Source organism: Quercus suber, unplaced genomic scaffold, assembly GCF_002906115.3.
Source record: "Quercus suber isolate HL8 unplaced genomic scaffold, Cork oak 2.0 scaffold_67, whole genome shotgun sequence".
Classification (NCBI taxonomy): Eukaryota; Viridiplantae; Streptophyta; class Magnoliopsida; order Fagales; family Fagaceae; genus Quercus; species Quercus suber.
The window spans coordinates 871,281-891,747 of NW_027069532.1; the positions used below are offsets into that span (position 1 = coordinate 871,281).

A 20,467-nucleotide genomic window follows, 5' to 3' on the forward strand; every position below is an offset into this window, starting at 1 on the left:
CTCAAATTCATGTTGTTCTTAGCAATATTAAAATTGAGAAAAAGAGGAAAATAAAGATTAAATTCTGCATTTGGCTTTGCTTGTTAACAAATCAATCTGGTAACCATTTGAACAAAGAAGATTTAGGGAGAAAAAACTTCATTTGTAGCGGGAAAGTAATTGCAAAAACAAAAACAAAATCCAAAAAAAAAAAAAAAAAAAAAAAGCTTAAACGCAAAATGTGCATTTGGGAAGCGCGTTTGCGCTTCCTAAACACACACTAGGTGTGCGTTTGAAATGCGCTTCCCAAACGCACGTATTGCGTTTAAGCTCTCTCTTTTTTTTTTTTGCTGAAATGTTTGACTTTTTTTGAATAGTACACATCGTGCACTATTCACGGACCTTCAAATTTTACTTTTCACTAATTTTTTTTAAAAATGGATCTTCAATACTATTCATACATTTAAAAATTATTTTCTACAATGTTTTTCAATTTTCAGTTGCAATATTCAGTTTTCAGTTGTATCCAAACGGATCCTAAAATAAAGTCTCGTTAGTGGAGAGAGAGAGTTTGAGATAAAATAATAATAAAAAGTGAGAAAATGATTATTTAAATAAAATGATGATAGAATAAATAAACTGATGTGGAGGTTTATAAAAAGAGTGTGTAAAATAGAAAAAATGAGCTTTTAGTGTAAAATAGAAGGAAATTTACGCTAACTATGCGTTGCTCTAACATGATATACTTCCTCCTCCTCACAAGGCTGGTGGGACTCATCAACTGTAGGCCACATCAGCTATGAGAAGGAAGAAACGTACATTAGAAATAGGGTGCATTTTCTCCTAAAGCACAGATATACAGACCACCACCACCACCACCACCCAAAACTTTACACCAGAAGAAAAAACAACCACCAAAACAGCACCAACCACCAAACAACCACTAACCACCCAAAAAACAACCACCAACCACCAAAATTCAAATCATAGAGCCAAAAAAAAAAAATCACGAACCCAAATAGGAAACCCAAAAAAAAAAAAAAAAAAAAAAAAAAAAAAAGAGAAAACACAAGGATAACACAAAAGACAAATAGAAATAGATAACTTGAAGGCACAAAATTATTATTCTTAGACAATATTTGCCTCCACGCTCTTGTTGCTAAAGGTTATCGCAAATTTGTCCCTAGGATACAACCAAGTTATTGGGTTCTACAGATAGCAATTCTGGAGAATAACCCCAGGATTTCTTGTGTTTCTCTCTAATTACATGATCTCTAACTTACTATTTTCAAGTGAACATAAGCCTCTATTTATACGCATAGGGTTATATTTTATCAAAAGATACGTATGGAGAGTCAAATTTTTTCATAAAACCGTTCACAAGTCTCAGAACCTCTTCAAATTTCAAAACAGTAACTAGAAAATTCAGTTTTTTCAAATTTCGATCGGTCAAGAGTTCTTTTCGATCAATCAAATTCTCTTTTTGATCAATTGAACAAGAATCGGATAGCAATCGAATCATCCAGAGACTCCAAGATTATTTTCTTCATCATTTCGATCGATTGAGTAAAAGTTTCGACTGATCGAAAATACTGAATTTCGAATTTTCACTTAAAAAATTCTAGAACTTGAATTTTCATTTTATGAAATAATATTCTTCAAACTCAAACATCATTATTATAATCTATCCATGTCTATACCTATATATACCACATGAATGTCAGTCAAAGAGAAAGTAACGTAGAGAGATGATCAAACAATGTCTAGCCACTATATACCATGGACCATGGTGATGACCTTGGAGGTCCCCTAGGGTTTAGGTTGGTATTTACTTCAACTTGGTGTGCCTCATCAGGCCAGTCCCATGGGGACCCAAGAATTGGGTATAGTTACTGCCCCTAAAGCTCCTTGGGACCCAGTCTTGGGCCTGCTAGGCTCAACTCCCTCTAGGCCTCCACAATTGTACCCTGCCTTTAAGTCTAATGTTCAACACAATTTGGTAATAGTCGNAGGATACATACAAGTTATTGGGTTCTACAGATAGCAATTCTGGAGAATAACCCCAGGATTTCTTGTGTTTCTCTCTAATTACATGATCTCTAACTTACTATTTTCAAGTGAACATAAGCCTCTATTTATACGCATAGGGTTATATTTTATCAAAAGATACGTATGGAGAGTCAAATTTTTTCATAAAACCGTTCACAAGTCTCAGAACCTCTTCAAATTTTCAAAACAGTAACTAGAAAATTCAGTTTTTTCAAATTTCGATCGGTCAAGAGTTCTTTTCGATCAATCAAATTCTCTTTTTGATCAATTGAACAAGAATCGGATAGCAATCGAATCATCCAGAGACTCCAAGATTATTTTCTTCATCATTTCGATCGATTGAGTAAAAGTTTCGACTGATCGAAAATACTGAATTTCGAATTTTCACTTAAAAAATTCTAGAACTTGAATTTTCATTTTATGAAATAATATTCTTCAAACTCAAACATCATTATTATAATCTATCCATGTCTATACCTATATATACCACATGAATGTCAGTCAAAGAGAAAGTAACGTAGAGAGATGATCAAACAATGTCTAGCCACTATATACCATGGACCATGGTGATGACCTTGGAGGTCCCCTAGGGTTTAGGTTGGTATTTACTTCAACTTGGTGTGCCTCATCAGGCCAGTCCCATGGGGACCAAGAATTGGGTATAGTTACTGCCCCTAAAGCTCCTTGGGACCCAGTCTTGGGCCTGCTAGGCTCAACTCCCTCTAGGCCTCCACAATTGTACCCTGCCTTTAAGTCTAATGTTCAACACAATTTGGTAATAGTCGTTGACATAATAAATAAATCACTTTTGAGTTTTATCACCTAAAAAATTTTAGTGAATCAATTTAATTAATAGAAAATTTAGGGAAAATTAAGTTATATGTTTATACTATATATCAGATTAGGTCTTCGACTTTTACTTTTGTTAACTTAAGTCTTAAACTTACGAAACAATTTCTATTTGACGTATATGCTCATTGTTGTTACTTATTTTTGTTATTCTAGGCAATAACGCAATAGAGAAAACCAAAAAACCAGCGGTAAAACTTGATGTTTCACTTAGGTAATCAATTTCTTCTTCTTCTTTTTTGTTTTCTTTTTTTTTTTTTTTTTTTTTTTTTTTTTTTTTTTTTTTGGTTTTATCTGTTTTGAGCCGAAATGTTTGACTTTTCTCGTAAATAGTGCATACTATGTATTGTTCACAAACTTACAAATTTTACTTTTCAACAACTTTTTTATTAAAAATGAGTCCCGCGGTACTATTTACACATTTAAAAATTATTTTGTTATAATATTTTTCAGTTTTCAATTGTATCCAAACAAACCCTAGAGCCCGTTTAGATAGGCTGTTTATAAAACCTTAACAGGCGTTTTAGACAAAACGTGATTTGTCAATTCGTTTGGCTCCACAAAATCAGCACGTTTGCGTTTTCAAAATCTAGATTTTTCACGTTTACAAAACACTATGAAGCTTTGCTTTTTCAAAAAAGCAGATGAGCTAACCGCTATTTTTTCTTTAGAAAGTCAAAATAATGCCAATACGATAGGAAATACCAGCTTTATCCCTTCCCCCATGTATATCTCCTCCTCTATTTTATCCTCTATTTTCTCAGTAAGTCTATACTCCTCCATGCAGTAGCAACGCCACGTTCAGTCTAAGGTGTTCGAAACACCCTGACCTGAAAAAAGAAATTATATGCAATAATTAAAAAAAATTTATTTGTTTACTCTTAAAAAAAAATTAGGAACACTCTCAACTAAAACTAGGAACACCCTCAAATAAAAATTATTTAAAAAAAAAAACTCAAACCTCACGGTTCTCACAGTTCCTCCCACAGAAATCTTCACTGAAAATGGCCGGTGGCTGGGCTAGTTCATCTTCACCAAAAGCTCAAACCGTAGATAGATGTTAGATCTACCATTGATAGATCAATTTGCTTAGGAAGAAAGGTTATAGAGGAAGAGATGTGTGCTCTGATTTACTTGTTGTATGAGAGACTAATAAGAGGTGAGATTCTCAAAAAAGGAGAAAAGAAACAGAGACAGAGAGGACCAAAGAAAGACAGGTTGAGAAGAGATCAACGTGTTTGTGTTTTTTATTGTGTGGGGATGAGATAGAGATGAAATCTTTTATATTTTTTAAACAAAAAAATTCCACAGCCACACACTTGTTTTCATGTTACTTTGACATGTATTTTAGTTTTGAAAAACGTGTTTCAGACTAGTTGAATACCTGCTACAATTTCAAACTTTAATACATGCAGTTTTTTTTAATGAAATAAACTTTACTTTTTTAAGGCCTTTGAATGTATATAAATACAATATGTGTAATGTTATTAATAGTTTCAACTCTGTGCTATGGACGAATAGAATATCTTATTGTGGGGTCTAAGAATTTGGCAACCCTAGCCTATTTTATATTAAGCCTAAGGCCCACACCAAGGAGGAAGAAACGTTTGAGAATGAACGTAGAAAGCCCAAGTTGCCAAGAAATATCATCGAGGACGATCCTGTTCTTGGCCAGCCGAGATCATAGAAGGGAAAAGTAGCACGCCACCAAAGCCAACCTCCCAAAGCATCCCAAGAAAAAGACAAGCATAATGGGTCAGCCATGGAAGCATGGTGGATGAGCAATTTAAGAAGAAACTATCACCTCCACATTAAATGCCCACAACTAACATTCTAGCCGCATTAATGAAGAAATGACCCCTGAACAGTGTTGTCTAAGTTGCTACAGCTCACAGAAAGTTGAGGAAGGTAGCTGATGGGACAAGCACTCAGGTAATAACCTACATAATCAATAGATGGAGGGCCAAGATCAAATAAGAGGGAGTATATAATGTAAGAAGTCATCCAGAATAAGGGATGGAAAATTAGAAGGAGAGAGAATACTGTAACAATTGGTATAATCTTTGAAATCTTTGTAACCAAACGCCGAAGTAATAATAAGAACTACTAGTTTCTCAGGCTAGGGCAGAGGAACAGAATTTCCCACTTTAGTCCATGCCTTTGTTATTCAATCTACTCGTAACTATGTCTAGTTGTTGTAATCCTCACTAAGGCCTAGTTGTTAAACCTATTATCTATAAATTTATTGTATTGGGCTAGTTAAGCCTAAGCTCATTCATCCAATAGCAGAAGTGCTCAAACCCGAACCCTACAATTATATATTAGTAGTTTGGTTAATACATTAATAGTTTGGCTAATTATATTAGTAAATTACAAATTTAACAGAATATCTTAAATAATTAGACGATATTTATTAATCTTTGTAGTAAATTATGAGAAATATCTTCTAATCTTCAATCAAGATATATTTTTAACATCTTTAAATATTGTTTTTGTTAAAATTGTTAAGATTTATGTAATTATTTTATTTATTTTCATATTAATTAATTATTTAATTAATTATGACATCATCACGGTTTGACTCTTATGGGGAACAAAGTTTTCTTTTTATTAGATTGTGTAATTTATATTTATTAAGAAACACTCTAAAAAAAATTTCTAAAGCCACCACTACCTCCATGTATATTTTATTAGATTGTGTAATTAAAAGTACACTTATTAAAAGAAAAATGGCAAAACATCCTTAACAAAATAGTTAAGTCGTTTTTTTTTTTAGAATTTACGGTCTAAATAACTATTTTTAAAACAGCTTATCTAAATGCTTAAGGTTATCCAAAACAGGCCCTAGAGTCTTCTCTGAAACTCTTCTCTAAGCGCGTTTCAAACGCACACCTATTACAACATTTTCACTCCTCTCTGAAACTCCTCTCTTTTCCAAACTTCTCTCTGAAATTTCGATTCAAGCACGGAGACGATCTATTCCATCTGAAATTCCGATCCAAGCACGCCGATCCGGCACAAGCGCCGATCTACAAGTGCCGATCCACTCTCTCTGTCTCTGTTGGTGTGTCCGTGTGTGGGTGTGTTTGGTTTTGTGTTGTCTGTGGTTGATTTTGTTTTTGATTTTGTGGTTGATTTTGTAATTGATTTTTGATTTTATGTCTGTGGGAGTGTGTGTATCAGAGGAAGAAGCAGATGATGAGGGCGTTGGTTTTGCAGATGGAGAAGAGAGAGAAAAAAAGGAGCGAAATTATAAATTTTAGGGTTTTTTTATATGTTTTATGGAGAAATCAAATGGGGGGTTTTTGGAAATATTTTTCCCCTTTTTTAAAATTCCCCCTTTTTGAGTAGTGGCCTTATCAATATTTGACCAGTTAGCTAAGTAATGGTTGATTTTAATCCTGTGTTGTTTCATGATGGCTTAGGCTCTGTTGATTCCAAGTCTTTTGTCGTCCTAGAGGAGTGAGAACTATGAAAAAAATTTCATTTTACAGTGAACATCGTTCATCTATTTAAATCTCCTACCGAACCGAGAGTCTAGGACAAGCCAGTGCCCATGACCCAAGTCCACAAACACTTTGAGCCCACTTGTCGAAGGCCACGTTCAAATCAACACCTTCTTTTTATTTTTTTAATTTTTTTTTTTTTATAAATTTTATAAAAAGTTGGTACACATTTATATTTGATTCCAAATATATAAAAACTTTAAAGCGAAAAAGAATGTATTGACATTTGACATATTTTTGGATTTCTCAGGTTTATTCGAGGGTTATCATTGACAACCTTAACGCATTGCGAACTCACCGAGCCAAATTATGGTTAGTTGTCTTTGTGAAACCCCTAGTTTAATTTCCCAATTTAATGATTTTGTCTTTGATAATGTCAAATTTCGAGATTAAAAGTTTTGATCTTTCCGAACTTTATTCCTTACTCGATGTGAATCTTAATGATTCTAATATTTCTTGAGCTAGATTTTGGTTTCTGATCGTGGGTAATTACTTGATAGATTAATATTTTTGAAGTGATATTTTATAGGGTCATATGTGTAGCAGTGTAATTAACTGATATAATTATCAATTGGGATTAGTTAACAAAAAATTATCAATTGGAATTTTTTTCTTAGAGTTAAAGACAAGGGAAACAAGGATTAATTAGAAGAAAGAAGGTAGGGTTAGTTTAATTTCATAGGAAATCCTTAAGGTCATGATATATTAAGTTTAATTTCATAGGAAATCCATAAGGTCATGATATATTAAGAAATTGGCTGTTTTTTGAATATGTTTAGAATATTTTAAGGGACATTGAGTTGCTAATTGATTGGTATTTCTGTGTTCTACTTGGTTTTCAGTTTACTGCTTTTTTATTAGTTAGTTGTGGAGGATCACATGAAGGCAGGAGATTAATGTTGAGAAATATTTTTGAAAACATGGTGTCACTATGGATCATGTGTGACATACATACATTACACTTGCTATTAAAATGTTAATAAAGCCATATACCTTGTTCTTGATCTATTTAGAGACCTATACATGGTTAATGATACTCTTTTTTTCCTAAAAATTCTATCTCCTTGTCAGTCAACTCACTATAGAGGTCCATCTAGGAAAGATAAACCCAGAGGACGCCATCATGGGTTATCTCAGCAGAAAAGGCAAGAGATCAAGGAAGCATTTGAGTTATTTGACACTGATGGCTCAGGTATTGAAATTATCTGTTGTCGTGTTTGTAATTTTTTTTTTTTAATTTTAAATTTCTAATAATTTTTTGGTATGACCTTCTTGTTTAGGCACTATTGATGCCAAGGAGCTGAATGTTGCCATGAGGTAAGAAGTTCATGTCAAATTTACTAAGAATTTTCAAGTTGATTCCTCATGAAACATTACAACAGAGATGTTTACTTTTGACAGGGCTCTTGGTTTTGAAATGACAGAAGAGGTAGTTTCTTTGCACCATTTTATTCCCTTGTTATTTTTATTTTTTATTTTTTTCCTGTGTGGTCAAGTGCATGTGTCTGTGTACAAGTCTGCATGTGTTTTTGAAGAGTGTGGTTTGTTTATATCTGAAGGACAGTTCTAGAAGAAAAGAAAATGGGTGTTGGTGATTAGAAATGGAAACATAGAAACTCTCTCTCTTTGTGGCAGTGGTGCTTGTATGTTGTGTTATTTGCTCTTTTTTGATAAATTTTGGTTGCAGCAGTAAGTCTGCTTGATTAAGACGGGGGCACATGTTGGACTTCCTTCTTTAGGGTGATTCTTAGTAGCAAATGTGATGTATCTAGTTCTCCATTGGTTGTCCTAGGAGAATCTCCGCATGTTGCTTGAGGGGTTCTTGACTTATATTGAGAACTATATAGTCTTCTCTCACATTTAATCTTGGCCAAAAGGCCCATAAAATTATAGCCATATAGTGCATCTTTCTATCTAATTTTGATTTTTTAGTTTTGACTACATGGCTAACATAATGCTGTATTGTGTCATTCTAGCAAATCAATCAAATGATTGCAGATGTGGACAAGGATGGCAGTGGAGCAATTGATTTTGATGAATTTGTGCACATGATGACAGCCAAAATTGGAGAAAGGGACACTAAGGAGGAGCTCATGAAAGCATTCCACATTATTGACCAAGATAAAAATGTAATGTTTTGTTCTGTATGTATATATAGATATATAATTTTTTTCTCTGTTCTTCTTGTCATTAACTTATTCTTTTCCCATTTGCATGCAGGGGAAGATATCTATCTCAGACATTAAGCACATGGTAAAGGAGCTAGATGAGAACTTCACTGACGATGATATAAAAGAGATGATTGATACAGCTGACCGTGATCGTAAGTTTGCATACTTATATTTTGGATGTAGATTTTATTGGTTACTAGTTACCACTTTGCTTTACTGTTTGTACGGTCTAGATAAAGTTACACTTGATGTAACTCTTTGATAATGCTACACTCTTTACATGCTTTTTATGTTATTAACATGCATGTTATACTTAGTATTAATCAGTTGTTATTTACTATCCGAACTATAAATTTATTTTTTTATGTGTAATTTAAAGTACCAAAATATATATATATATATATATATAAATATTTTATAGATGAGATAGTTATTAAATTTTGATCATTTTGATATTTTGCAAAAATGGATGGCATAAGGAAACAATATCAAACAATGGATTTGACACTTTCAATATAATTTTATAAGGAATGTAATATTGGCAAAAGTTACACTAGGTATAGCTTCTTTTTAAATTTTTTTTTTTATAAGTTACATAAAGATTTTATTAAAAAATAACACAGCCCAGTACATAGGAACAGTAGGTATAACTTGAACCTCTCTATATATAAAGATGATCTTCTAGTTTTGTGTAAATATCATTTGGGGGCCCTGGATTTTCATGTAAGTGTCATCATGTAAATTTAGTCCATGCATTTCAATTTGAGCAATAACTCCTTGGACTTTATGTTTGAACTTCAATTTAGTCCTTGCACCAATTATTGCATTTTTTTTCCCCTCAATTATCTGGTTCACATCCCTAGTTTAGTCAACATGTTGACTCAATCTTGTAAGCGCCATCTCCTCAAACCCCCCCCCCCCCCCCCCCCCAATTCTTCTTTTTTGGGTACTTAAAAATGTGTTTTATAATGAGAATATAACTTCATGTAGGAAGTATGAGTGATATGTCGGTTAATGCTCTTAAGATTTAGTGGCACTTACTCCCTTGTTTACAATGGAATGGAAGGGAAGGTTGTAGATTCTAGATCCATTAGGCGTGTGTTACTTGCCAATTGAGAAAAAGAAAGGAAAATTGTTGCAACCATAATCTCCAAGGGGTGAATTATTCTAATTGAAAATGCAAGAACCAACTCTACACTTACACATTAAAAGCTAAGGGTGAAATTTGTCTTTTCAAGAGCTTGAAGTGTGGAGCAGTAAGCTAGACTGTGAAATTTTGTAGATTTAACAATGTCAAATTTTTTTTTTCAAGAATTTGTTATTAAATGCTGATTTTGGATGTGATGGCCTTTAAAATGTACAGGTGATGGAGAAGTTAATGTTGAGGAGTTTATGCGGATTATGAGGAGAACTACATATGAGTTCTAGAACTAAGAATATATTGGGAGATGTGTGTTGAGAGTTTATCCTTTAGAAAGGTTGTTTCTGGACAATGCTGTTCTGTTTATGTACTGTAGCGCCCCCCCCCAAAAAAAAAAAAGGAAAAAAAAAAGGTTTATTAGCCTTATTATGGGTACGGAGACTATATTTACAACCGTGTGTAATTTATTTTAGCAATATGAAGTTCCTTCTGGGACATTTGTTATATTAGCAATGTCAGGAATCAAGTCTTTTTTTTTTTTTTTTTTTTTTGACAGTTTTTGGTCTTTATTCTTGAATGAATGAATATTTTAATCAAAGACAGGATATGGTAATTAGTTAGTACTTATGCATTATAATTTAGAGTTTAAGAGAACCTTAGATCATGCATATATTGTGTGTGTGTGTGTGTTTTTTTTTTTTTATATTATTATTATTTTTTTATAATTTTTAAATTTGATTTAATAATACCTATGAAATCCATAAAAATGGAGCAAGCAATGTGATATATGTTTCACTAGAGCGATTGGTTTTGGGTATGGTCTCAATCCTCACGTATTTGATGCAAAGTTGACACTGGCGTTGTCTTTGTGACAGCCAAAGACAACCAAAAGCTTAGGCATTTGTCACAAAGACAACCAAAAGCTCAGGTATTGAAGCTTTAGGAAAACTCCAGCGTTTGCATGGTCTCTCTCTCTCTCTCTCTATAGATATACACACACACAAAACCACATGTGGGTTTTTCCTAAAATATGGAGATTCCTAAGGTCTTGAGTGTAACACTTGTATAAAACTTAATTCTCCTGAGGTTTTTGAGCAGAACACAAACACCTATGTGATATTGTTTTATGTGAAAATGTAGGTCCAAAATTTCACATAAGCAAAAATATAAGGAGTTTGTCTTGTTTTACACTAAATAGTCTTAATACAGTTAAGTGCAACACAATTAACAATTTACACATAAAACAAGACATATGGGGTTTAGAAGTGTTAACGTCCAAAATTTTAGGGTTTTTATTCATTTATTTATTTTTTTATGTTTTATTGGGAAATCAAATAGGGGTTTTTTGGATTTTTTTTTTCTTAAAAGTTACCATGACTTTTGAGTGGAGTTGTGGTATGCTTTTGTATTAAAACCCCTTTCCCATTTCCTAATGTGTGTGTGTTTGTTTCTCAAAAAAAAAAAAAATCCTGTGTTGTGTCATGATGGCTTAGGCTCTCTTGATTCCAAGTCTTTTGTCACCTTGGTGAATTCTTGTCTACGTTCATCCTACAGTACTCTTTGGAGTGATAGTAACCTCTTATATTGGTTGGCTTGGTTCTTATTTGGAATTGAATGCCTTCTACAACTCCCATATTCCTTTCCTATAGAACGTGCATTAACCTTTGTAACTTTTATCTATGCTATCTTTTATAACCGCACAAAGTAAAAGTATCTAATAATATTGATAAGAAATTATAATAGATACCTTACATGCATATACACCACAAAGATGGTTAATTCATGATACAAATTTTTTCAATATTATTTTACTCATTGTCCCGATTCATATCCATTCAATAGATGATTAATTCAATTAAACAACTTTTACTAAATCGCATGTAAATAACTAAGGAAAAACAAACAAAAACAGTTCTTCCTATCTTTTTAAAGTAAAATTCTATGTAACATGTTATGTACACAAATCTAATTTGATGCTAGATTTCTAAGTTCTAATTATCTCATACCAGTTAAACCTAAAAACCCAAAACAAAACCCCTCAACCTAGATAGGTCCTTATATAATGGATAAAAGAAGGTCGTGCTTGGGTTTTTATTTTATTTTTTATTTTTTATTTTTTTCTTTCTATTTGATAAAGAGCCAACTTGGAACTTGGAAGCATGGACCAATTGTTAGTGTTCCATCCATTAAAAAAAAAAAAAAAAAAGTCAGTGTTCCATTTGTAAGAGAGAAGGATTCATAGAAGAAATGGAGGGATTTTAGCTCACCCTGTATTACCAGGAACTCCGATGGGCCTCTAAATAGACCCAAGAAAAAAAAAACAAAAACAAAACAAAACAAACTTGGAAAGAAAAATAAAGGGTAAAATATCATTTTCGTCCCTACACTATCACAAAAGACCGTTTTCGTCCCTAAACTTTCAAAAGTTCTATTTTCGTCCCTAAACTATCACAAAAGTTCGTTTTTCGTCCTTAAACTTTCAAAAGTTCTATTTTCGTCCTAAACTTTGCCAAACATATTGATTTTCGTTCCTTTCACATCAGCACTCTGTCAATCCACGTCAGCTCCGTCAGAACTTTTTAAAGTTTAGGAACGAAAATAGAACTTTTGAAAGTTTAAGGACGAAAAACAAACTTTTGTGATAGTTTAGGGATGAAAATAGAACTTTTGAAAGTTTAGGGACGAAAAACGAACTTTTGTGATAGTTTAAGGACGAAAATGATATTTTACCCAAAAATAAAACTAACTCACACATTCCACAATCCACAGTTCACGTTGTTGTTTTGGCGGCCGCTCTTCCATTCCATGAGAGCAACTTACAGATGTTTAGGTTTCAGTTGGTAAGGACAGTAAATGGCGGGAAACCCAAAAAACATGTGCCATGGTTGACAGCAAAGGTGAACTTGGTTTTGACCCTTATTCCATTGAGTTTTCTTCCTGTACTCTCTCTTCCAAGTCTATCGTCACCCTCTTTCAGATTCTTTGCCACGCTTCTATCTCCCTCAAAACTCTCTCGTTTAACAGCTAAACGATCCGTGAACAACTTTCCTTTACACTATGCAAATGCAAGCAATCCCATAGGAACCGAATGTCTTCGTCTGATAAGGCTTTGCCCAAACGTAGAAGACTTGAAGCCTATGATGTCAGTTCTAATCGTGAAGGGTCTAGTTGAGCACGAGTTCATCATAGGAGAATTCCTTAGGACTTGCTTTCATCTGGGCGCTCCAGATTTAGCTCTCTCTTTGTTCCGACGAATTGAAAAGCCGAGCTTGGTCTTGCAGAATTTGATGATCAGGTGTCTATGCAATAATTGTCTATATAAAGAAGTCTTATTTCTCTATCTGAGTTGTTGGGCTTCAGGTTGCTCTTCTGATGATTACACTTTTCCATTTGTCATCAAGGCGTGTTCGGCTCTGAATGCATTATGGACAGGAAAGGAGGTTCATTGTGTTGTTTTGAGAACTGGGTTTGAGCAAAATTTAGTTATACAGACTGCTTTGATTGATTTGTATGCGAAGTCTGGTTCTATGGAGAACGCATGTAAGCTGATTGATAGAATTCCACAACCAGACCTGGTTTGTTGGAATGCATTGATTGCTGGTTATTCTTCAAATGGGTTTGATCAGGAAGCCTTGGAGGTTTTCAGGCAGATTCTTGTGATGGGTTTGAAGCCCAACGTCAGCACTTTTGCCAGCGTAATTCCTGTCTGCTCTCGTTTGGGATGTTTAAATATTGGTAAATGTCTTCATGGATTTGCTGTCAAATCTGGATATTTTTCAAATAATTTTTTGGTGCCTGCTTTAATTTCAATGTATGCTATTGACATGGATTTATCGGCTGCTAGAAGTTTGTTTGATTTTATTCTGGAAAAGAATGTTACTATTTGGAATGCTATGATATCTGCATATACACAGAGGCAAAACAATTTTGAAGCCTTTGAGATGTTCCGGCAAATGATCTGTGCTGGCTTGCGGCCTAATTTGGTCACTTTTGTGTCCATCATCCCATCATGTGAGAACTCCAATAGCTTTTGGTTTGGTGAATCCCTTCATGCATGTGTTATAAAGCATGGGTCAGGGTATCAACTTCCCGTGCTAACAGCACTTGTATCTATGTATTCAAAGCTTGGAGATGTCAATTCAGCGTACATACTTTTTGATCAGATGTCCAATAGAAATCTCCTGTCATGGAATTCTATGGTTTCTGGGTATGTGCATAATGGGCAATGGTATGCAAGTTTGGCCACATTTCGTGAAATGCAGTTAGCTAGATGCAACCCAGATGCAGTCTCCATTGTTAGTGTTCTTTCTGCCTGCTCCAAGCTACAGGCTGTTTTGCTGGGCAAGTCTGCCCATGCGTTTAGTGTTAGAAAGCAACTTGCCTCAGACCTTAAGGTGGCAAACGCACTATTGGCCTTTTATTCTGATCGTCATCAGCTCTCCTCTTCTGTTCAGTTATTTAACACGATGTCTGTAAGAAATGTTGTATCATGGAATACTTTGATATCTGGGTATTTACACAACGGTGATGTGGAGAAGGCTACTGCTTTTCTTCACCAGATGCATAAAGATGGCATGGAGTTGGATTTGGTTACCCTGATAAGTATTCTTCCTGTTTTTAGCGAGAGAAAAGATTTGTTGCAAGGAATGGCTATTCATGGTTTTGCTATAAAAACTGGGGTTGCCTCTGATGTTTCTTTACTAAATGCCCTCATTAGCATGTATTGCTACTGCAGAGATCTTGAAGCTGGGAGGTCACTTTTTGAAGTCATGCCTCAAAGAAATGTTGTGTCTTGGAATGCTCTAATTACTGGCTGCCGACATCACAACTTACAGAATGAGGTTTTGGTCTTATTTAGTCATATGATAAGAGAAGATCAGAGGCCAAATTACGTAACCTTGCTAAATTTATTACCTCTATGCTGCACACAGTTGCAGGGTAAGTCTATACATGCTTTTGCGGTTAGAACAGGAGCTGTAAAAGAAGCCCCTCTTGTTCCATCTCTTATATTCATGTATGCCAGATTTGAAGATATAAATTTATGTCTATTGGTATTCCAAATGGGGAAAAAGGGGGATATTTCTTTGTGGAATGCTATTATGTCTGTACATGTTCAAACAAAAAATGCCATAAAAGCAGTTGCATTCTTCTGTGATTTGCTTCAACTGGGACTGCAGCCTGACAAAATTACAGTTCTGAGTTTAATTTCGGCTTGTGTTCAAATAAATAGCATCAGTCTTACTCATTCTGTACTGGCTTACCTAATACGCATGGGCTTTGACAGATATGTGGTCATCTGTAATGCATTAATAGATTTGTATGCGAGATGTGGCTACATTTTAAAAGCAGAGAAACTGTTTGATGGGTTGGTTGAAAAGGACGCTATATCTTGGAGTGTAATGATAAATGGGTATGGATTGCATGGGGATGGTGAAGCTGCCCTAGACCTTTTGTCCCAGATGGAACTTTCGGGGATGAGACCTGATGATGTTATTTATTTGAATATTTTATCGGCTTGCAGCCATTCTGGCTTAGTTGAGCAAGGCCGCATGGCATTCAACTCTATGCTAGAATACGGAATAGCACCAAAAATGGAGCACTATTCTTGCATGGTTGACCTTCTTGGGAGAACTGGTCACTTGAATGAAGCGTATGAAATTGTTAAAGGACTGCCTTGTAAGCCTTCTGTAAGCCTGCTTGAGTCTTTGTTAGGTGCTTGCAGAATCCATGGTAATGTTGAACTTGCAGAGAAAATTGGTGGGATGCTCTTAGAAATGGACCCAGAAAATTCCAGATCATATGTGATGCTTTACAATATCTATGCAGCAGTTGGAAGGTGGACAGATGCCAAAAGAGTGAGGTCTGATATGGAACGAAGAAAGTTGAGAAAACTACATGGATTTAGTCTAATTGTGGGAAATGATCTTCAAGATGAGGCATTGTCCTGAATTATATTGTGGATTGATTAAGCTGGAAAGATTCATGCACAATATCACGAAGTGATATGATGCAGAAGCTCCAAGAATCTTGTAGCTCATAGTGGTCCAATGCTGCTAGCAACAGGTTCAGTACAAAGGGAGATGCCGTATCTAGAATGTTTTGATGGTCAACAAAATCCCAAATTGGGTCGCCTATACCAATTAAGTTGGGTATCTGGTCAGAGAACCCGGATAGGTAGGATTCTCTTGATCCCTATTTGCTGTTGGTTCCTCAAATGGAAACACTTGTTTCAGTGTCATAGTGTGGAGGCTCACTAGATGAGTTCTTGCCGGCCCAGAAGTGGTCAATATCATGGAGTGTGGGCTTAAGTATAACATACCAGCCATATGAGTCTCACTATTTGGCAGTTGAATTGTTTTGTGAGACGCGGGAGAATGAAAATAGCAAAAAATCTACATATATGATAATAGACTGGAGTGACCGAAGGAAAAGAAAAAATGAAGTGATTTCTTTGTTCACATGGAGTTTGTGGTCTCAAAGTAGGGCAGGAGTCAAATTATGCTATTGCTAACAAACCAAAGCAGCCATGGTTTTACAGCGTGACATTTCTAAGGATATGCATTTGGAAATGATGAACATTCAGCCAACTCAGCAGCAATGTCGTTGTTCTAAAAGGCTTTGGGAACATCTCATTACAAGCAAGCATCAGGACTTGGACGGGATGTTTCATAACATGTCCTTGTCATCTGCTGTAGCAATAGTTGTTATGGGTACGTATGTTCAGATGTGGCAATTATTGTTTCAAACCATTGAATTTCCTTGCAAGGAATAATTTGTGCCTCCTTGTTCTCTTCCATTTTCCCACTTTGTTTTCATTTTTACCATATAATAACCATTGTTAATATGAGTTCTCTTGTAGTGTTTAATAAATAATTTTGGGTCTTTAGTACTGTGTAGGCTTTAATAACACCACCATAATTTCTAAGGGTATTCATTATACCAACCAAAACGATTACACTGACAATTAGAGGTGGTGGCCAACAATTAATCTATTGCCAGCTTGAAAGAGTATTTATTACCCTTTCTCTCTCTCTCTCTCTCTAGATGAACTTATAAGTTAGGGTTTTTTATATTAGGTGAATCCAATAATCTATCATTGGTTCACAACTTTTAGTGATATATCTTGATATTTTCCATTGTTAGAGATATCAAGGCCAAAGTCTTTTATATAAATTTAGTCCAATTTCATTGTATCTAATCCTACTTGGAGTACAAGTAAAGTAATTCACTAATTCTAATAGTTTTTGGAGTGCGAGCTTAGTAATCCTTGTCCTACTTGTAGTCCAAGTCATGTAATTTTAGGATTTAGCTTGCTATAAATTCTTTGATGGTTCATTGTGATACAGAGTTTAAAAGTAAAGATGTGGCCATCAAGAACTTTCCACCGTAAATGTAGATGTTTTAAGCCTGAACCACATTCCCTATGTTCTATCTCTCTTTTTCTCCTTCTTAATCTCTATGCCTTATTAATTTTCATATTTTCTCATATGCTTTATAATGGTTTTAAAACTATATCTCATATTTTCTGACACGGTATCAAAGATGTTTTATCTAAGTTAAAATCTATCTCTGAATTTGGTGATTGGTATTTCATAGCTTAGGTTTTTTTGTTATGCTGATGTTTGTGTGTGTGTGTGTGTGGTTTTTATTTTATTTTATATATATTTTATGTTGATGATTTAGTGAATTAGCTCATTTGTGTCGGGCATATTTGAACCTCAGAAGTCTGAACCAGGCCTATTCATTTTTTTATTTTTTTTGGGGGGTTGGGGGGGGGGGTTATTTTTGGGTTGAAGGATGTGGTTTTTATGCTAAATTAGTAATTTACTGTTGTTTTAGCAGTTTTGATGCTATATTTATTGCTGGTAAGTGGTAATTATGGTGTTGTCTATTTGTTGTGTTAAGCATTGATTAAGAGGATGTCTTACATTATTAATCAATATGTACATTGCTATAGTTAAATTTTTTTTTTTTCTTGTGGATTTAGTAACTAGTCATGATTAAGGCATCAAAATTATATAAGAAGTTGTTTTAGGAGTTCCAATATTTGACCACAAAAGATAAGATTAACTTCTTTGCAATGCTGACTATGAGTGAACAGGGAACCAAACCAAAGCTTCACCATCCATGTGAAAGGAAGCCATTAGTAATTGCTCCTTAGCTAGTATCTTGAAGTACTTGAAGTACTGATTGGCTTTGTAAACCCAAGCAGTTGGTTCTTCTCCAGAAAATTTGGGAATTCTCTAGTTTCAAGGACAGAGTAGGAACTAGGTTGTGATTTGTACGGTTTTTAGGGGTATGTTGGTTTTCATGGTTTTGTTAATCTTCTTCTGCAAAATTCAACTTCTGTAAGATTGTAGCTAGTTGTTGACTCATTTCATCCAAGATAGAGGTATGGATACGAGTTATTTTGTGGATTTCTTGAAGGTCTTTGCTATGCTGATTTGAGGTGGTTTTAAGGGAAGCTATGTTTTCATTGATAATGGCGGAAGATCATGTTTTAGTCATGGCGGGAGTTAGGGATTACAGGATTTACTTACTCTGATACCAAATGATAAGATTCTGTTATCACAGAATTTTGAAAGGGAATAGCTGAGTTCAACGAAAGCTGTCCTCCATGGTGCTTAAGAGAGAGAGAGAGAGAGAGAGAGAGAGAGAGAGAATAGGAAGGCTAACAAAAGTGACTGTATTCTTACTTCTTGATGTTCTTTTACAACTTGTAGTTATTTAGAGCATTCGCAGCAGTGGAGCTAAAAAGCTATAATGCTATTTTAGCTCCACTAATATACCAAAAAAGCCTTGCAGCAGTGGAGGCAAACCTAAAATTTTTTGCTGATTTGCTACAGTGCACATCTATAAATAGATGTGCACTGTAGCAGACATCTAAAAAAAAATTAATTTTTTATTCACCCTCCTATTAAAATAATGTTACCGTGCTCATCTCTCTTCAAGCTCTCATCTCTCTCATCAGGGCTCTCATCTCTCTCATCAAGCTATCATCTCTCCACGCCGTCGTCGTCTCACGCCGTCCCAGCCCACGCCGTCCCACGCCATGCCTCAGCCCACGCCATCCCACGCCACGCCTCAGCCCACGCCGTCCCACGCCATCCCAGCCCACGCCTCAGCCCACGCCATCCCGTCCCACGTCGTCGCCATCCACGCTGTTGCCGTCCCACACCGTCGCCGTCCCACGCCGATTAGCACTTTTTGTTTGTTTTTTTTTTTTCCTGCTGTGGGCTGTGGTGTGGTGGTGGTGTGGTAGGTGTTGGTTGTTTTTTTTTTTTTTTTTTTTTTTTTATTCTTTTGTTGTGGGCTGTGGTGGTGGTGGTGGTGGTGGTGGTGGTGGTTGTGGTTGTGTGTGGCTGTGATGTATGAGTGTAGGGAATATATTATTTTATTACAGTGAGATATTATTTTATTGTTGTAGATATATTATTTTATTGTGATGTTTATATTATTTTATTGTGTTGAAAGCTAAAATAGATTCACTGCTGTAGCATGTGTGTAGGTATAATAGATAAAGTAATTTTTGGTGGAGCTAAAAAGCTAAATTTTTAGCTCTACTGCTGTGGATGCTCTTATACATCATTTAGTTATTCTCTACTAACAAAATACTAGGGTATTATTATCATTACACTAATAACTAACTAACTAACTAACAGCAGTTTAGCCACGTTACTCAAAGAATTAGGAAGGTTGGGAGAGAAGGAAATTAACAACCAAGTACATTCTTCATTCTTCTCAAAAAGTACATTCTTCATTGCTTGAATTGTTCATACAGATTCTACGGTATTTATACAATCAATCCCAATGGCTAAAGTCAGTAATAGCATCTCTGATTAACTCTTGTACAGTTCAACCAACTAACTCTTTGTTCAGTTGGCATAACAGATTCGCTACTAATTAAATATATGCGTGGCAATGGTGGTGATCCTTTCTTGAAGGCCATGGTTGAGAGTATGAGGAGGAAAGATGACAATTATTGGGAAAGTATCAATAAAATTAATTTAATATTGTTTGTGGTTGTTGTATTTGATCCTTGATAAAGTGAAGTGTGTAAAGTTTTGGTTTGGTATGATAAGGAACTGGCAAATGAGATGTTAGCCGAGGTGTGGGATGTTTTAGATAGATTGTATGGGCATTACACAATTGGGTCCTCAAGCAAGGGCGTAAGTGCACGGCCAAATTTGGAAGATCCATTGTAGGAAAATTTTAATATTTAGAGAGGAAGGGTGAATTCAATCATATAATAAATCCTTGCACAACAAGCACGATATGTGTTGGTTATTCATGTTTCTACTATTGCATTTGAGTTTGCTTTTAGTATTGGGGTCGCATAGATCATTTTCAAATTCATAATCTCCAAAAAACAGTTTTGGTTCTTATTTTTGCAAAAAAAAAAAAAAAAAAAAAAAAAAAAATCCTACACTTTCTATGTTCAAGTTCAGCAATTGATCTTTAGGAGGCAAAAGATAAAGATGAAAGCTTTGAAATTGAATTTGATAATGTACTAATTTAATTTGGTCAATGTAATTTGTCTTTTTATACCTTAGATCATAATCTACGAAAATTAATTTTTAATGCATAAATAAGTGATTTTTAATAAGCTCTAAGAGCATTACCAATAGGCTCTCTAAAGCTAATTTTGGAAAGCAAACACACAAAAAACATCTTCCAATAGCTTCTCTAACTCTAAATTTCTTTTTTTTTTAGAGTTGCTATAGTAGCTCTCTTGAAGAAGAGAGTATTGTAGCAATTACTGTAACAACTCC

The 20,467-nt window shown here is 34.8% G+C and overlaps 2 protein-coding genes across 4 annotated transcripts; both read left to right on the forward strand.

Moving 5' to 3' along the window:
- The first annotated feature begins 5,698 nt into the window (after positions 1-5,698).
- LOC111996954 (caltractin) lies at positions 5,699-10,077 on the forward strand. 3 transcript variants are annotated; one of them, XM_065772988.1, is made up of 8 exons: positions 5,699-5,957; positions 6,634-6,695; positions 7,455-7,575; positions 7,664-7,700; positions 7,785-7,812; positions 8,360-8,512; positions 8,604-8,706; positions 9,918-10,077. In XM_065772988.1, the coding sequence occupies exons 2-8, from the start codon at positions 6,693-6,695 to the stop codon at positions 9,980-9,982; spliced, it is 510 nt and encodes a 169-aa protein (XP_065629060.1). In that variant the 5' UTR covers positions 5,699-5,957; positions 6,634-6,692; the 3' UTR covers positions 9,983-10,077. The 3 variants fall into 3 exon arrangements, with proteins under 3 accessions (XP_065629060.1, XP_065629061.1, XP_065629059.1); XM_065772989.1 differs by having other exon boundaries at positions 5,699-5,912; XM_065772987.1 differs by having other exon boundaries at positions 5,700-5,941.
- Positions 10,078-12,436: 2,359 nt separating this feature from the next.
- Positions 12,437-16,785, forward strand: LOC111998918 (pentatricopeptide repeat-containing protein At5g39350). Its single transcript, XM_024031036.2, has one exon. The coding sequence runs from the start codon at positions 12,518-12,520 to the stop codon at positions 15,641-15,643; it is 3,126 nt and encodes a 1,041-aa protein (XP_023886804.1). The 5' UTR covers positions 12,437-12,517; the 3' UTR covers positions 15,644-16,785.
- The last annotated feature ends 3,682 nt before the right edge of the window (positions 16,786-20,467 follow it).

Excerpts from the sequence above, each read along its gene's own strand:
- LOC111998918 (XM_024031036.2), top strand. The coding sequence starts at position 12,518 with ATGTTTAGGTTTCAGTTGGTAAGGACAGTAAATGGCGGGAAACCCAAA.
- LOC111996954 (XM_065772988.1), top strand. Across the intron at positions 7,701-7,784 it reads GAGCTGAATGTTGCCATGAG|GGCTCTTGGTTTTGAAATGA; the intron begins GTAAGAAGTTCA and ends TACTTTTGACAG. Across the intron at positions 8,707-9,917 it reads TGATACAGCTGACCGTGATC|GTGATGGAGAAGTTAATGTT; the intron begins GTAAGTTTGCAT and ends TAAAATGTACAG.